Below are 17,179 nucleotides of genomic sequence, written 5' to 3'. Positions count from 1 at the left end.
TCACTTAATGAGATTACTATTAGATCATAATAAAATAAAATATCTAGTCCTGGAAACATGCACACTTTTCACAAATTTATGTCAGTAAATCTAAGAGAAAGGAATTTTATAAGCTTTGGAGTTTGCGAACATCACAAAAGGGTTTTCTGAATCGGTGTTTGTAATAAACAGTCTCCCAAATTTAGCAACTACAAAGCTGACGCCAATAGGACAAACGCCAGCGAACCAGGAGCCGCATGCACAGATGTCTCGTCGACCTGCCCCGGAATTTAATCCAATCACATCCGAGCCGCTTCATGACTGACAATGCCATAGACCATTCACGAACTGGAAACTCATAAAGGGCGGGCTGTAGCGTAGAGAGGGGTGGGGATTTGGGGGTCATTCACAGTCTCGCTGGTCCACTCTGACGGCGTGTGTTGGAGGGGAAGGGTGAAATAGTACAGCACCTCATCCTCTTAAAAGAAGAAACGTTCTCATCATCAGCATTTAGAGACCGAATTGAGGAGGACTCATCCTCAGACATCACGAAATTACTCCGACACCCACACACACGAAGCGTGAATGCATGTTAAGTGATTGTTGATAAGCGGTTGCGCTAGCTGTTGTGCTAACACCTCGTTTACCTCCAGCGTCATCCGACAGCATCAGCCCTGTCCTCTCCAGACCGGAGCCGATCTGATCTGCTCCACACCCGACACTAACCGCGCTCTTGCGAGCTCGTGCGCTCAAGTCAGGCGTTAAATAATTGTCTTACCCCGCCGGGAAGGGTGCCGAAGCTGAACCCCTCCTCGAGGCTCCTGTGTTCCCCTGTCACCTTTGCCCCCTCTCTCATCCGAAACACTGGACACACACAAGCTGCCGGAGAACGGCGAGAGGCCCGTGAAGCTGGGGGTGGTACCGGAATCGCACCCTGTCGGAGCGCCTACAGAAAGGCACAGTCGTGGGGACGCTCCGACGAACATGGACGGGCTGGCGGTGGAGGTTCGCGGCTCTAACGGGGCCTTCTACAAGGTAACTTTATTAAAAACTACACTGGAAAGCTGCAGCACAATGCATGTGAGATTAAACCGGGTTAAGCGAGCATCTCCAGGTCGCGTCAGTTGATGTGATGCAAACGCACGTTCTGATACGCCTCACGGAGTGTAGTATCACTTCCGAAGAGGCCTGAGATATTGGGGGGCTGTAGATCAGCGGTGCCGTGTCTGGTGTTATCGGGCAGGGTGCTGGTCGCTTTAGCTAGTCAAAGGCCTGCATTGGGTGTTTTTGTTTTGTAGCTTGTACACGGGAGAATGACGATGTGCTGTTAGCCGGTTAGCTAATAAGAAGCCAGTGGCTCAGATCTGGCGAAGCACCTATCTAGACAGCATTTTTGTGTATCGACAGAAGATCGCCGGTTTTTGTCGGAGCACTGCTTACAGACCGGGCCGTGTTTTTCTAACCTTACGAAAGTGGCAAGGTTACCGTGCAATGGCAATGCGTGTGTGTTCACACGCCTGTCCTCTTTGTTTGGTCAGCTTGAGTTCAGGTAGATCGTGGGAAACGTCTCAGCTCGGCTTTTAAAAACGAAAACACGATGGTGTTTGTGAAGGAAGTGTAGATATGGGCAGTTTGTGTATATATACAGAATATCACCACGGTCCCCTTTCCGAACCGCTGTCGCCTGTGACTGTGTTCAGATTTGGATCGCTCTGTTTATTTGTGATGCAGTCGCTCCCTTGACCAGCCACATGGTTTTTGGTTTTGTTGCCAGTGTATAACCGCAACAACGTGTGTAATAAAGAGCTTGAAGAATGTTTTCCAATTGTTTGAAAGTAATGTTCCCTCCAGCTCTATCGAAGCGTCAACTCTTGACATGATTTAGTCGTGGTGTGGTTTTTTTGTGAGGTGGCTGTGACGCCTGTCTCGAGCTGAGGGGCCAAAGCAGGTGTGGTGAGATGGAACAGCCGAACAGGTGATCTTATTTGACACTCAACACTTCACAACCCCCAACCCAATACTATTACTACAACCCTCTTATTTGGGCTTATCATATCCCCTCTTCATATTTCCGTTTTATTGTTATTTATTTCCATATCAATTTGCTTTTATTAATGGCATAGTCCAACCCAAATCATCTTCTGCCATCGTTTACTTACATGTTATATTCCAAACTGTAAGAAATTAATTCAGGTCCATCTCAAGGGTGAGTGAAGGACAGCGTCTATAGCTGATTGGCTGTTGACATGGTCACATGATGCTCCAAATCTAGATTCACTGATTGACTACCATAGTAGGAAAAAATACAATGTTAGTCAAAAGTGCCCCAGAACAGTTTGGTGTCCTACATTCTTCAAAATGTAGTCTTTTGTGTTCAACAGAACAAGAAAAATATAATGTTTCCTACTATGGGAGTCAATGGGGGGGGCAAGATATCTTTGGTTACGAGCATTATTCCAAATATCTTTTATTTATACAGATTTGGAACAACTCAAAGTGATACTTCACCCAAAAATGACAATTGTGTCATCGTTTACTTAAAGTAGAGAACCACAGCATATTTTATGCACTTCTTGGTCTTTGAATATGTGATTATGGTGTTTGAGTTTCCCAAAAAAAACAGTTTTGGTATTCTTAAAGTTGTTTCTTTAACCGACCAGGTTGTTTTATTAACGTCATGGTTTCAATGAGTTTTCCCTTAATCTCAGCGTCAAGTTGAAAGCTCTCTTTAGCCTCATGGCACATGGTGCTATCCACATGGTCCGGGATCTCTGTCACTTTTTGGTCATCTGCCTTCTCATTTGGGTCCTGCCCCCTGTAGTGTCACATTCCCAGAACTGCAACAGTAACGTAAGGCACTGAGCTTCTCTTGGTCTAAACTGGTCAGGAATTCGTTTCGGGAAATGCAACTACAGTCGTATGATTGAATGGTCACCACACAGGATTTGTATTAATAAAGCACTGATGTATTGGTGTTATGGTTAATGAATATGTGTTTAACAAGAGAATATTTTCACCCAGGTGGATAACGTGAATTTGGTGACCATTGTTGTCTGGAAACATATATAATCTTATTTTAAAACATGTCTGGGGTGTCACGATTATGAAATTTAGCTGACTATTAATTTTCTAATAAATCGTTGCGATTGATGATTAATTGTCTGTTTTAGGGCTTCGACATTTAATTTGATTCGGCTTTGAAACAACCTTTTTGTTCCAAATATAAGCCTATGTTTTTTCTCGAAGAATGGGATGGTCATATATTTAATGTCTATAATACAGCTGCCAAATAAGTCTGAAACAAGTTTGATCAGGAGTGAATTGAAGCCACCATTAAAATGCTATCAGTTATAGAAAAGCTTCTAGTCTGTTTCTTTCCTCACTTGCAAAACTACAATAAAATGTTACTTCTATGTTAAGGACATTTTGGTATATGCTGGTTTTCACATTGAGATGAGCTTAAATAATATGAAATTGTTTATGGTATATGTTTTCAAGTTTTTTTTTTAAGTGATTGTTGTTACATTTGACCCGTATTATCACACTTGGTTACAATTTACACACTTAAATATGCAGTCACTGCAGCTCCCCCATGTGTCTGCTATAGATATCTGCAATAATTGCAATGATCTGAAACAATCGCAATGAGGCGATTATTTCCTAATCATGACAGGAAGTGATTGATGAGGATTGAACAGATTTTATGGCGGGGACTTTGGTGCCTCCTCCCAGCCCCTCACTTGCATCTCAATGTATCACATGCCGCTACACCTGTAAAGAGATTGTGCTCACGTTTGTCAGATATGTTGCTTTAGCGAGACCCAACTTGTCCTGAATAAACATTTTCACCCCCAATTGTTTCAGAAAGTTGAATTAATGTCTTTTCTAATTTCTAACGCTAGTTCTGTTATCAGTTATAAGCTAAGGAGCTCCTAGCATGATTGTTTTCCTGAAACTGAACACATTTTCTCTCTCTCTCTCTTTCTCTTTGTTTTAGGGTTTCATCAAGGATGTACATGAAGACTCGCTCACAATAGTCTTTGAAAACAAGTAAGTTTGCCGAGTGTCTTCCGTCCACACTCATACTAGAAGCTTCTGTTCATTTTGTGATGATGATGGTTAAGTCTGTCACCTACATTACTAATAAATAAAGCATTTACCCTTCAAGATTTTTACTCGGTTCTCTCAAACACAGGAGTGTTTGTAATGCTTAAATGTTACATCATTTAGTACTTTTATAGTCATATGCACATTCAATGGAAGTTGATTCCATTTCTCCAAATGTAGATGCAATATAACAGACTACAATTTACTGCGATATACTTGCAGAAATGACTAAATGTACAATGTACATTTGTCATGTTAAGGATTATTAAAAACGTCACAAGAAAACAAAACTGGACACCTTGTTATTGACAATACACATGATGTGTGTCAAACAGTCTTAAGCTATTAGCGCATGTTTTAATAGACTTCAAAATTCTGTCTTCATTTACTCACCATTGTTCCAAATCTGTGTACATTTCTTTGTTCTGATGAACAGAGATATATTTGGAGAATGCTTATAACCAAACAGTTCTTGGACCCCATTTACTACCATAGTAGGAACATTTACTTTTAATAATTAAGCAGTAGGAAGGCTGACTGGTCGTTCACAATGTGCTTTGCCTTTGGTCATTATAGCTTTGTTTGGTCTTATATAGAGTTGTTACACTTTTACACAATATGTAACGCATGTGATTGTGCTTATTTCTTTTGGGCTTATTTAATAGGTCACTTCCACTCTTCACTTAGCCATGTGCTCTATGCCGTCTCCCTCGCACCTGTGCAACTTCTACCAGGCAGCTGTCAGACAGCCCTTTATAGTTCTCCCCCTCTTTATAACTCATGACTCCCTCATCCCCCCTCTCTCGTACTCCTCCTGTCTTTATCTATCTTTCACTCCCGCCCACACTCCGTTTCAGGCAAGAGGAAGGTCCTTAAATAGCCCGGTGAGGAATGCAGGCAGGGAGAGTGGGACAGTGACCTTGCCATTCTTGGGATTGTTCTGCTGACCCACCAACAACCAGTAGCACTATCACCTCTCTGAGACCGTTTGCTGTACTTTATTGCATATATACACTTTATTTTATAAACCCTAGTGCATTATCCACTCTGAGTTCAGCTGTTGAGGTGGTCAAACAGATTTGAGATTTATAAGGACTGTATCGGGTGTTTGGCTTAATGAATAATGGTGCCTTGTGAGTTTATCAGACCATTTCAGCAGAGCTTCATTCATATCTCAGTGTCTCAGTGTTGGCAGGCATCTGCGCACATTTATTCTTCCATCAGAGCTCTCTTTGCCGAATTGACACATCTGTCAGACCTGCCGAGGAAAAAATGCATCAGGTTTGACAGCAGAGTTCAAGTGGGAGGGGTTTATAAGCGAAGAGTTGTTACACATTTTGTCATGCATCGTCCCTGTGGTTAAAAAGTTAACTAACACCTGTGTGTGCGTTTTCCTAAGCTGGCAACCAGAGAGACAGCTGCCATTCAGTGACGTGAGGTTGCCGCCCCCACCCGATTACCACAAGGACATTTGTGAGGGAGATGAGGTGGAGGTAAGGGACATGTTTACTTCTGAAGTCGCCGAGAACATGCCTCAAGTCATCACTGTCACATCTGAATCATCACCCTTCTAAAATACCCCAAATGCCCCTAAAAACTGTGTTTTGTTCCATTTTTTTTGTCTAGACCTCTCATGCTCTTCTTTACAAATATATCTTGTCTTTCTCACACACTCCTGCAAGCATGCTCCCACTATCAGGCACTGTACTTATTCATTTCCTGTTTTCCTCTACACAAACACACCTGGCCAATCCTTTCTGTACTCTCATACAGACACACTTATCTGACCTGGTCTTTCTCCTGCAGGTTTACTCTAGAGCTAATGAGCAGGAGCCCTGCGGCTGGTGGATGGCGAGGGTGAGGATGATGAAGGGAGAGGTGAGTCGGGCCAGGTGTACAACTGGCCACCTTGCACAAATGCGTTGTAGGGTTCAGGGTCTGCTCTTAATTTTTTTGACTGGTAATACTTATTCAGCCTTTGCACGTCAGTCTAAAGTGAATATATGAATATTGATAAGAGGAGGTTTTGGGTCTGTTTAGGGACTCTAGTTCCACTCCAGTAGGCCATGAACACACACATCTGCAGCACTGACCCAGTTACCCATAAACACTGGATTGATTTAATTTATCAAGTCAAACTGTACCATCTGCTGATCTAACAGTATGACTATGTAATATGACTCCATGGACAACATCTGTGGGATACAAATGTTGGTTATTTGTCCCAATTCTTGTGTTTGTAAAAACCTGACATGCGCGTTTGACTTTCTCGTGAAGAACACAAAAGAAGATATTTTGAAAAACATTCATGACCAAATAAAACTGGCCCCCTTTGACTTGCGTTATATGGATCCAAAACCATAGTAATTTCTTCAAATATAATCTTTTGTGTTCTACAGGAAAAAAGTCAGATGTTTTGAGATGAGGGTGAATTAAAGTTAAGCATTTTTATTTTTGCTTGAACAATCCCTTTAAAACATTCTTACATGTAATTTAGATAATATAATGTATTCCTTTTATGTGTATAAGTTTATGAAAAGTTAATGAATTTATGCCGTTACAAAAAATAACATAATTAGCAAAAATCATGTAAAGCCTGAATAATTTATGCCTAAATAACAAGAGCAAAACATTTACATGCATTTTGCAATGCTTTTTATCCAAAATCCATTTAAGGTACTTTGTATTAGTACGTGTTCCCTAGGAAGGGAATCCACAACCTTGCACCGCTTGCACACTCGCGAATGCACTCGTGAGCCTTCGAGCTTGAGCCTGTTGACCAATGTTTACCAGCACAAAGTCTCCTCAAGCCTGGCTAAATGGGTTAAGGCAGCATGCGGGTTAACAGGCAAACTCTTATAGTGTTACATGAAGCATTAGGGAACTGTCTTCTCCCTCTTATACCCACTTGCTCTGATATACTGGGCCAGTCGAATAATAGGACAAATTTAGACTTGACTTTTGACGACATTCTAGGTCATTGAGTGTGGTGGCATGTTACTACTCATCTGAAATGCGGCCGGTGTGTTTTTTATGGGGTTGCCTTTAGTTAGAAAGGACTGGTCCCAGATTATCTTCGGATTGATATTCCTCCCACAGCGTGTGCTGTATTCATCCCAGAACGAATTCAGATGGTAGTTTATACTGTTTGCCTGTTTTAATCCATCCGCCTGACAAGATGTTCTGTAAAGGACGGTCTCATCACTGTGGCTTAGTGGTGTGGCACAACACAACTGTCTTTGAGCAGCATTTGTCTGTTTTCTGTAGATTTAAAGTGTCGAGACTGAAAGAGGCCATTGTGCCTCTCTACTGTCTTTTGTGTCTGGCCTGCTATTAGTTTCTGTGTTATTTTCTAGTGATCACTGATCAGTTATGTAAGGGTCCATCACATATCTGTGCGGTCTTTTAAACTAAACTGTGTTTTTTGTAAAGGTCATGTCTGTCATGGAATATTTGTATTCTGATCAAATTGGGCATTGTGGTATCAATTTAGCTTTTTGTCACTTCAGTTCTATGTGATCGAGTATGCAGCCTGCGACGCCACATACAATGAAATCGTCACAGCAGAACGAATCCGGCCAGTCAACCCCAACAGCCCCTGTTCTCAAAACTCCTTCTACAAAGTTCCCATCGCTGTACCTGAAGACCTCCGAGAAATGTAAGTCACAGACATGAGCAGTGTTTATGGATTTCTCTATGCGTTTTTTATAGATTGTTGTTTATAAATAATGGAAGAATCAAAATAAATTCTGTCTTATCTAAATGTGGCAGCTGTTTGACCGAGAACATCCACAAAGACTTCAGAAAAGCAATTGGAGCCAACTGTATCTTCTACAGTGCTTCAACACAACAACTTATAGTCCTGGTCAGTGATTTATTCTTCTTTTACAGTCACTTTGTTATGCAGTTATAAAGCACTGTTGTGTGTGACGCTATCCTTATGTTTTTCTTCAGTCCACAAAGGAATCCACAGTGAAGCGAGCAGGCCTTCTGAGTGACATGCACTTTCGTAGTATTCGTACCAAACTGATGTTGATGTCCCGCAATGAGGAGGCCACCAAACACTTAGAGGTGCGTAAATACACAAGATAGAACTCTCTTAAATAACTCCGTATGAGACCATACATCAATTTTACATTCAAATATAGTTTGATTATAAGGAACAATCTTTGTTTATTTTTATTCTAAGATACGTATTCTATAAAACAAAAAATAAAATTAATTTCAGCAATTTTGTAAATAGCTTGTCTACATGTGCCGTCATTCAATTTAAACCGTAAGCTATTGTACCTGTCAGCAGCTAAGACGCATATTACGTGTGGTGATTCTGTCTGTGAAAGAGAGATGCTTTTTCCTTGTGCATTTTTGTCTCATGCTTGTAAAATATCCTGGTCGTGTCGGATTCCTCCTGTGGTTTAATTAAACCGAAAACCAAACATTTGTGTGTGTCACAGACAAGTAAACAGCTGGCGTCTGCGTATCAGGAGGAAGTGAGGGTGCGTGAGGATCTAATGGGTCTCGCCATCGGTTCCCACGGCGCCAACATCCAGCAGGCCCGCAAAGTTCCGGGTGTAACTGCAATTGAGCTGGAAGAGGAGAGCTGCACATTCAGGATCTATGGAGAGGTGTGTGACGCACAGGGATTTAAAATTACCAGTGCTTCGTTTTTGTTTCCTCAAAAGGCAAGCTAACACAACATGACTTTTGGCAGAATTGTGCTGTCACGGACAGATTTCCAAGGTCTGCGACAAGCCCCTAGACATGCAAATTTTTGTGAATTCTTCCTCTTGACTAAAAGTTTTGTGGTTTGTACACCTCATCAGTGTTGTTTATTGTCCATGTGCCTTGATGATGCTCCGATGCAGAAGGCTAACTCAAAAAAATAATAGGTTACTTGAAATGAAACAAATAATTACTCCGTAATGCACACGTCACAAACATCTTACACACGCCAGAGTTCAAAAACTCCCAACCTTTAAGTGACAGCAGTGATTTTTTTTCTGAATGCTTGTTCTGTCTGAATCAGACCCCAGAGGCAGTAAAACATGCCAGAACATATTTGGAGTTTAAGGAGGATTCCTTCCCGGTACCTAGGAACCTCGTAGGTGAGTTGGATATCACATGAATTTCCTTCATGTTTTTCCATGCGTTTGATTGTGGCCAAATAATGGCACATTTCATTTTAACTTAAATCCAAATGTTTCTTTCACAACAGGCAAAGTCATTGGCAAAAATGGCAAAATCATCCAGGAAATTGTAGACAAATCTGGTGTGGTTCGGGTCCGGATCGAAGGGGACAATGACAAAAAACTGCCCAGGGAGGAGGTAGGCAGGCAGGGGGATAGCAGAAACAACACTGTCAGCGGCCAAGAGGTGAATGAGCCGCTCAAACCCCCTCACTGTCATAAAACCTCAGTGAGCAAATCAACATGTCAATATTTTCCTCTTTGTAAATTTCAAGTTTCTACCTGTATGTGGAAAGTTTTCAGCCTTTAAAATTAGCTGTGTTTTTGCTTACTGTCCTATGCGGTCTTTCTCTTGTTTCAGGGATTGGTTCCCTTTATTTTTGTCGGAACCAAAGAGAACATCAGTAATGCTCAGGCCTTGCTGGAATACCATGTGGCTTACCTACAGGTTAGTCATAATAACTGCTTTATCTAAGGCTAACTGACTATAGTATTTATGAATGTGATTGTATTATACCTAAGAGGAGCTTTAAAAATGAATGGCTGTCAGCCGATCTCCTTCATGGAAAGCTGTTGGACACCCTTAAGTACCGACTCACTCTAAAAATACATATTTTGGGAGTAGAACAGGGGGAGGGGTGTAGTGTGGATTTCATGCTATCTACCCAGGCACCTCTCGAAATAGCCATTACCCCTCCACCTCATGGTGGCCCAGGTTCCCCCTCCTCTTTCAGTGTTCAGCTGCAGTTTCAAATGGGCAGCTGTCACATTCTGATTTGACGCTCGCACGTTTCACCCCGATAAATGCTGCCTGTGCAGTTGAAAGGTTAGAGATGGTGTGAAGGACCATCACTCCTGTTACGTAGGCCTCCTACCTTTTTTGTAGCAATGTTGTTGATATTTTTACATGAATAGTTTTATTTTAAGATCGTCAAACATAAATAAGCTAAATCTTATTAAAATAATTAGCTTTTACCAAATAAATAAACCAGTCATTTTGATCCAAATACGTTTTTTATTTATGTTTGGATTTTTTGTGACAAAGAGAATTTCTGATTCTCATGGATCTTAACCTGTTTTTTCAACAAATATTTCAGGGACTAAAATGGACAGAAGCACCATTAAAGTAGTTTAAAATATATTTTCATATCATCTTCACGGTTATTCCATTAAAGGGATACTTCACCCAATAAATTAAAATTCATCAAAATTAAAAATTGTCATCATTTACTCACCTTTGTGTTGTTCCAAATCTGTATAAATGTATTTGTTCTGATGAACACGGAGAAAGATATTTGGATGGAACGCTTATAACATAAGACAGATTTTGCCCACCATTGACTACCGTAGTAGGAAAAAATATAATGGTAGTCAAAAGTGCCACAGAACTGTTTGGTGTCCTACATCCTTCAAAGTGTATTTTGTGTTCAACAGACCATTTACATTTAGTCATTTGGCAGACGACCAAAAAAATGAAAGTATTTTTCCTACTATGGGAGCAAGATCTGTTCGGTAATAAGCATTCTTCCAAATATCTTTCTGTGTTCATCAGAACAAGAACTCAAAGGCGAGTAAATGATGACAAATTTATATTTTGGGTTTAACTGTAAACATCAAATGATTAGTGTATAATTGTCAAGTTGAATATTTTTCACTTTTTTATGCTTGAATTGTACATTTTTTTTGATCTTGCAAATGTAATTTATAACAATTCCCGGCACCTGTCTGTTTCTCTTTCTCATGCAAATTCATATACTGTGTCGACAGGAGGTGGAGCAATTGCGCCTTGAACGTCTACAGATAGATGAACAACTGCGTCAGGTCGGTGTGGGATATCGTGCACCCCCCAGCCGCTCTGGTTCTGGGGTTGCTGGGGAGCGTGACCGAGGTTACCTCACAGACGATAGCACCAATTCCCTGCAGACTACGCGCACGTACGGAGGAAGAGGCCGAGGTCGCAAACCAATCAACGCATACTCAGGTTATGGTAAGATCTCAACTGAAATTATACACCAGCTTAGTATCCTTACTACACTATGAACCTGCTGCAATGTGACACTACCCCTTCTATAGTTCAAAGATTGTGTTAAACAAGTTTATCAACATGTTTGTTGATACAACACTCGTGTTTCTCTCTACGCTGGTTGCTGCTTGATCCGAACATGATTTTTTTTTTCAGTTGCTGAATAATCTGCATCCCTTCTGACCATGCCACTCAGCATTTTTTCAGTGTTTTTTCATGTCCAACTTGTCTTGACTAACTCACCATTGTTCTGGTTACACAAACATAAGTTCCTGAACAAACTTAAGAAACATGTAGAGAGGTCACATCTCGGCACAGAAACATTTCACAGTCAGATAAATAAGACACAACATTGACATTTAGTCACTAAGCAGACACTTTTATCCAAAGCGACTTACAAAGAGATCGGGGAGCAATAAGCAGGAGCAATAGTACAATAGGTGCTAATACAAAGTAACTAGTTTCAACGAAAACTAGACCACTACCTGTTGAGAGGTACACAACAGAGAACATTTTTACATATCAAGCTGTATAAATAAAATCTCTTCATGTGGATGTTTACTTTAAAATAAATAGAAGTGTCAAACACAGGCCTTATGTTTGAATTTGTCTTCCTTGCAGGAACAAACTCTGAATTGTCCAATACATCGGAGACGGATGAGATAGCAGAAAGAGATCCAAGGCCAAGAGGAGTTGAAAGAGATGATAGAGGTTCGAAGCGTGGGGGTCGTGGCCGTGGCTCCAGCACTGGCAAGGGCCGGGGAGGACAGGGACCCAGAAACACTAACACTATCAGCTCAGGTAAATACATTGTGTACAGGGTGTTTCTTTTACAAAATTCTCACGGGAATGGAAAGCCTAAAAGCACCTACTTCTCAGTTCTAAAATTGCATTGGCTTGAAATTACTTATTGTGGTGCATTCTCCGTGAAGATGTGCTTAAACACTGACCTACTAATAGAAAATGATTGAAAAAGTAATGGAAACTCATCGGTGAAAAGTGTGGAATCCTGGTTTTAGCATTTTATTGATTAAAATCATGTTTAATACCATGAGTGCTGTGCATATTATTGTTCTTTACCTAGTAAAGGTTTGTTTGTGTAACAGTCCTTAAAGATCCGGACAGTAACCCATACTCTTTGCTGGAGGGGGAGGGCGAGCTTGCCGGTGATACTGACGCCAGCGAGAGCATGGACGGGAATGACCGCAGGAGACGTTCACGTCGCCGCCGCAACGACCAGGAACCCAGTCTGATGGATGCAACCGCCAATGAATCAGACAGCCAGGCAGCTGCCAGCGAGAATGGACTGGGTAAAACTTTTTCTTTTATGTTACACTACTACTACTAGGCTCATATTGTACACTCATTTGAAATCGCAATCTTTGCATCCGGAGTTTGCATCGGTATAAACTCGCTTGTAGCAGTATTCACCCTATTTTGTTAATAAAATAAAAGTGTCTAATGCTATCAGTGAGAGGAGAGAAAACCGTGAGAATGCAGCTTTTAGTATCTCTCTTATTTTGCTCTTTTGTGGTCCCTTAGCAGCATCTTGCTGTTAGCTTAGGTTTATTGTGAATTTATATTTTTTTCTTCACATGTTTTAAAGAGAAGACTGTTTTGTCTTGAGGACTAAGAAATAATTAATCATACATGGCTTTTTAAGTTTACAGTGTTACATGACTTCTGGCTAATTGTGCATAGTGTGGCTTTTCATTGGTGGTTTAACATTGTGAAGTCTCACAGATTTGAGGGCTTTTTAGTTACTAAATATTATTTTATGGATAATAAGCATATAAAAGTTTTGTATCCAAACACACATAACCACATTTTGTGCAACAAACTCTTTGATCAGAAGACATGGAACAGTTTTTGAAATATGGATACGTGAACGCTTGAAGGAGCATCACCAGAAATTATCGTTCACTTAAGATAACCACTAGGTGGTAAACAAGTCATTAAAGAAAACGTGTTTAATGGGAATTCGTGGAAGTGCCTCAAAAAATAAACTGAATATAAATTAGTCCCCTGACATCTCATGCTCTCTCCCCTCTTTCTCTGACTCTCAGAAGAAGAGGGCAGGCCACAGCGCCGCAATCGAAGTCGCCGCCGCCGTAACCGAGGCAACCGCCCTGAGGGAGGCTCTGCCAGCCGTGACAGACAGCCAGGTGAGGGTAAGTGAAAAACAAGTGGGTCAGAAGAGACTTCAATTTCTTTTTAACATGATATTCACATAATCGTCCGTGACCATAAAGTGTCAAAAGGAGGCAGACATATCAACATTGTACACCCTCAGTCCCCCACATGAGCACAATGGCTTTAGCAGTGTTTGTTTTGGTGTTTTGTCCCTTAAGGGTATCTCAAGGTTCACTTGGCTTTATGAAGTTCCAAAGTTTTAAAAAATATATATATTTGCCAGCAATATTTCTTTAATTCATACCGCAAGCATCATACCGCTATCTTCATATTAGTGGTAAGATTAACCCTGGTTAGTCACTACTACTTTCTTAATCTGTTTCCATGTGCTTTTTGTGGATATAGTAACCGTTGCTGACTTCATCTCTCGTCCCGAATCCCAAAGCAGACAGAACCTCCCAGGAAAGGATGAGACACAGCATGCAACACATCCCAAGGTGAGCAATAGAAACACAGCCCTTATCTCAAACTTAAGAGTAAGTGTAAAATTTGTATTTATTTAATTTGAATAACAAATTGATGTCTGTGAAGCAACAGAATCAACTTTGGGCCAACAGAAAATATTTATTTTGATAAAGACGTTTTAATGTAGCTTATTGGAACATTAGGCATTTTCAATTATATTCAAATGTTCTCGACAGGAAAATGGGACTAGCGTGAGTAAGGAGGACTCCAAGCGTTCCCCCAGCAACGGCGTGGCTTCGCCTGGGGAGGCTCTGACCCTGGTGAATGGCGTTTCGTAAGAAGCCATCTCGCCCCGTCAAGACCCACGTCTAGAGCAAGACACCACGGCGAACTCTGTCCCTGCTTGCATTCACGTAAACCTTTAAACCGACGAATGAAAACGACTAAAACCCTTGAATTTATACAAGTTTACGAGAAGAAAAAGATACAAAAAATGACAAATGCATCTACTTTAAACCACACATAACAATGTATGTTTATCTTATCTATCAGTACTTAGTGCTTATTTAAGACAAGCTTGCCAAAAAGGAGCTGATGGATATGACACAAAATTCTGACACAACACAGAAAACAGGACGTGACTAGTTAGATTTTACTTTCAATAATTGATTTTTGTTTGTTTTGCTGTCGTTGTTGCTGTCATTATTTGTTTTTGTTTGTCCGTATTCACTGGTGTGGGAATGTGAAAACACTCCCAAACAGACGCATCTCTGAAACAGTGTTAGCAAAATGAGGGAGGAGGAGCTAGCGGAGAAGCAATAGGATGAAGGCGGAGCCTCTCGTAAGTGAGTGACAGTTGAGTCTGTGGTACTCTGAAAATAAGGGCAAAGAGGGGTAAAGGAGAGACATTGTGCCTTGAATTTGAAAAACTTGAGTATTTTTTCCTTAATATTTACGTTGTTCACGGGATGAATTAAATGGTTACTGTGTTTTTTTTGGTGTTTTTATTTTGTCCAAGCAAATGAAAGGATTATGCAGAAGAAGAGCGTAGGGTTAAGAATAAAAATAATAGACAGAATAATGCCAAACGTGAAATTAGGACATTTGTCCACCATCAAGTCATTATTTGAAAGCCGCTAGTGTATGTGTGTGTGTGTGTGTATGACCGTTTGTCTGATTGTACATGTGTAGTTGTGGGAGATGCAGTAGCAGCATTTCGATTTGGAGGAGCATTACATGATCCGGTAGATGACCCGGTAGAATTCAGACTGAAGGGATTCAGTTTCTACAGTTGAATTGGTGGAAAGCAGTCTTTCCTAGGCTTCTGCTGTAGTGGAAGCAGCGTTACCAAACAGAACCAGAGAGAGGTAAACAATAGACAACACACTGACAGGTTCAGAGGGTATTTTCGCAGCAACCCGCCAAAGGTTCAAGTGGAGGGGCGGATTGGATGTGTGTTGTGTACATGTAGAAGGTTGCGTGCCTGCACACAATAGTTTCCAGTCCTTTGGTCACATCTGACTGGAGGGAGGGGTTGGCTCCTCACTGGCGCCTCTGGTGTGGGTGGTTGGTCTTTGGTCAAGAAGGCAATTTGGGAACAGTGCAACCTCATAAGACTACAACTAGAAGCACTGAGACAGTCATTCTCACACACACACAGACACATCCGAAAGCTTTGTCTTTGTAATACACTCCAGTTTTCTTCGAGATTTGGCCTCTTCTGTCTCTGCCAGGGAGCTTCAATGTTGCACCAGAGAAACTGTTGAAGGCGTTGGTCATGTCCCTGGTTGTCATGGTTGATAAAAGTTAGGGACCTCTCTCCCTTACTTTAATACTGTTGTCTTTGTTCCTAGTTTTTTTTTCTTTCCACATCATAAAAAACAGATTCAAATGGAAATGAAATAAATTATTTCTGGAATGACACCATTGTTTGTGGTCATTATTCCTCTCCCATTTCAGTTTTTAAAGCTTATTACCTCATTAAGGTGATTTCATTAAATTGTCGATTCCTTCCAACAAAGATATTTGGTTTTAGTTTTAGTAACCATTGTATGTACACATTTATCCCAAAAACAAGCAAGCAGGGCATATGTAGTAGTGTCTAATGTACGTACATGTAAATGTGTTTTCCTTCAGTCTACATGCTAAACTAACAATACAATTTAATCTTTGGTTCAGATGTCAACTGAAACTTAAATCCTATAATCTGTGTGTGTTTTAATTCATCACTATGGGTATATTACAAAAAGGCTCTATTTTTTAACCACCCCTTTATTCCACACTGGTGGTTGACAATACAACCCATTCTGGTTTTGTTCCAGGATGTTGCCGAAGACATTATTTACAAGAAATCAACAGCATGCATTCTATCACGCTACTCTATCACTTATAAACTGTAAACCAGATAATAATGGCTTATGGTAACAAACGTTTTCCCCATAACAAATTAAAATAAATGTTTTGTCACATGTTAAGTTTAAATAATAATTTTAAATTAGGCTTGTCAAATAAATAATACATTTTGCGTACCGATCTTCAACCAATCTAAATAACACTAAACTTGGATCAAAGGTGGATGAGTAGGGGAGACCGGGTATGGTTGTAACGCTTTTTTCTTCAGCACCTAAAACTACCTTTTTGTTTAGGCTACACATCTGAAACTTTTAGGCAAAGTACCCACAGTTGTCTACTACAAATGACAACACTTTAAATGTATTCAACTACATCACAGACTTTGTGAGATGATGACAAATACAAGGTGGTCCTTTGTTACAACCTACCCCAGTAGTGGGGTAGGTTGTAACACATACTGGGGTAAATTGTAACAGGTAGACAAAATGCACAAAAACTAAGGGTACTCCATATGATATGCCAAAACAACAGTTTTATTTTAAATGAATGGCTGCAACAATAAAATATGGGGAGTGCATGAGCATATTGTGTGTTTTTGTGCATGTACATGTGTACATTTGTGTGTGCATGTCTGTCTGTACGAGAGAGAGAGAGCAAATTAACAAACATATTTACCCCCACTCCACAAAATGAACAAATGAAATGCATTCTTTATCAGTTACTAATGGTGACAAGAACAAACAAATGAAATGCATACTTAATGCATTTTATAGCACAACAATGACGTAACGTGATGTGCTCATGCTTGGTAGGATATTTTGTGCATATTTCAGGACACATGTTAGCCGCGTCGGGGCATGGCATCAGAGTACCACAAAAGCGATTTGAAAGTACACGGAGCAGTCACTCTCGAATCAATCTCGCGGTACTTTGA

General features: G+C 40.6%; 1 protein-coding gene across 5 annotated transcripts; it reads left to right on the top strand.

Moving 5' to 3' along the window:
• Positions 1-365: 365 nt before the first annotated feature.
• fxr2 (FMR1 autosomal homolog 2) lies at positions 366-15,850 on the top strand. Of its 5 annotated transcripts, none has more exons than XM_079454614.1 (17): positions 366-1,014; positions 3,977-4,029; positions 5,486-5,579; positions 5,893-5,964; positions 7,596-7,744; positions 7,858-7,951; positions 8,041-8,157; positions 8,541-8,711; positions 9,113-9,191; positions 9,302-9,459; positions 9,634-9,720; positions 11,040-11,259; positions 11,917-12,096; positions 12,402-12,605; positions 13,362-13,466; positions 13,834-13,925; positions 14,130-15,850. In XM_079454614.1, the coding sequence occupies exons 1-17, from the start codon at positions 964-966 to the stop codon at positions 14,229-14,231; spliced, it is 2,028 nt and encodes a 675-aa protein (XP_079310740.1). In that variant the 5' UTR covers positions 366-963; the 3' UTR covers positions 14,232-15,850. The 5 variants fall into 5 exon arrangements, with proteins under 5 accessions (XP_079310740.1, XP_079310738.1, XP_079310741.1 ...); XM_079454612.1 differs by having other exon boundaries at positions 9,302-9,501; positions 14,130-15,831; XM_079454615.1 differs by having other exon boundaries at positions 13,362-13,460; positions 14,130-15,815.
• The last annotated feature ends 1,329 nt before the right edge of the window (positions 15,851-17,179 follow it).

Source organism: Barbatula barbatula (genome assembly GCF_947034865.1).
Source record: "Barbatula barbatula genome assembly, chromosome: 1".
NCBI classification, from domain to species: Eukaryota; Metazoa; Chordata; class Actinopteri; order Cypriniformes; family Nemacheilidae; genus Barbatula; species Barbatula barbatula.
Note: the sequence above shows the minus strand (reverse complement) of the source record. Positions and strands in the feature narration are given on the sequence as shown.

Excerpts from the sequence above, each read along its gene's own strand:
- fxr2 (XM_079454612.1), top strand. The coding sequence starts at position 964 with ATGGACGGGCTGGCGGTGGAGGTTCGCGGCTCTAACGGGGCCTTCTAC. Across the intron at positions 7,745-7,857 it reads CCTGAAGACCTCCGAGAAAT|CTGTTTGACCGAGAACATCC; the intron begins GTAAGTCACAGA and ends TAAATGTGGCAG. Across the intron at positions 9,192-9,301 it reads GGTACCTAGGAACCTCGTAG|GCAAAGTCATTGGCAAAAAT; the intron begins GTGAGTTGGATA and ends CTTTCACAACAG.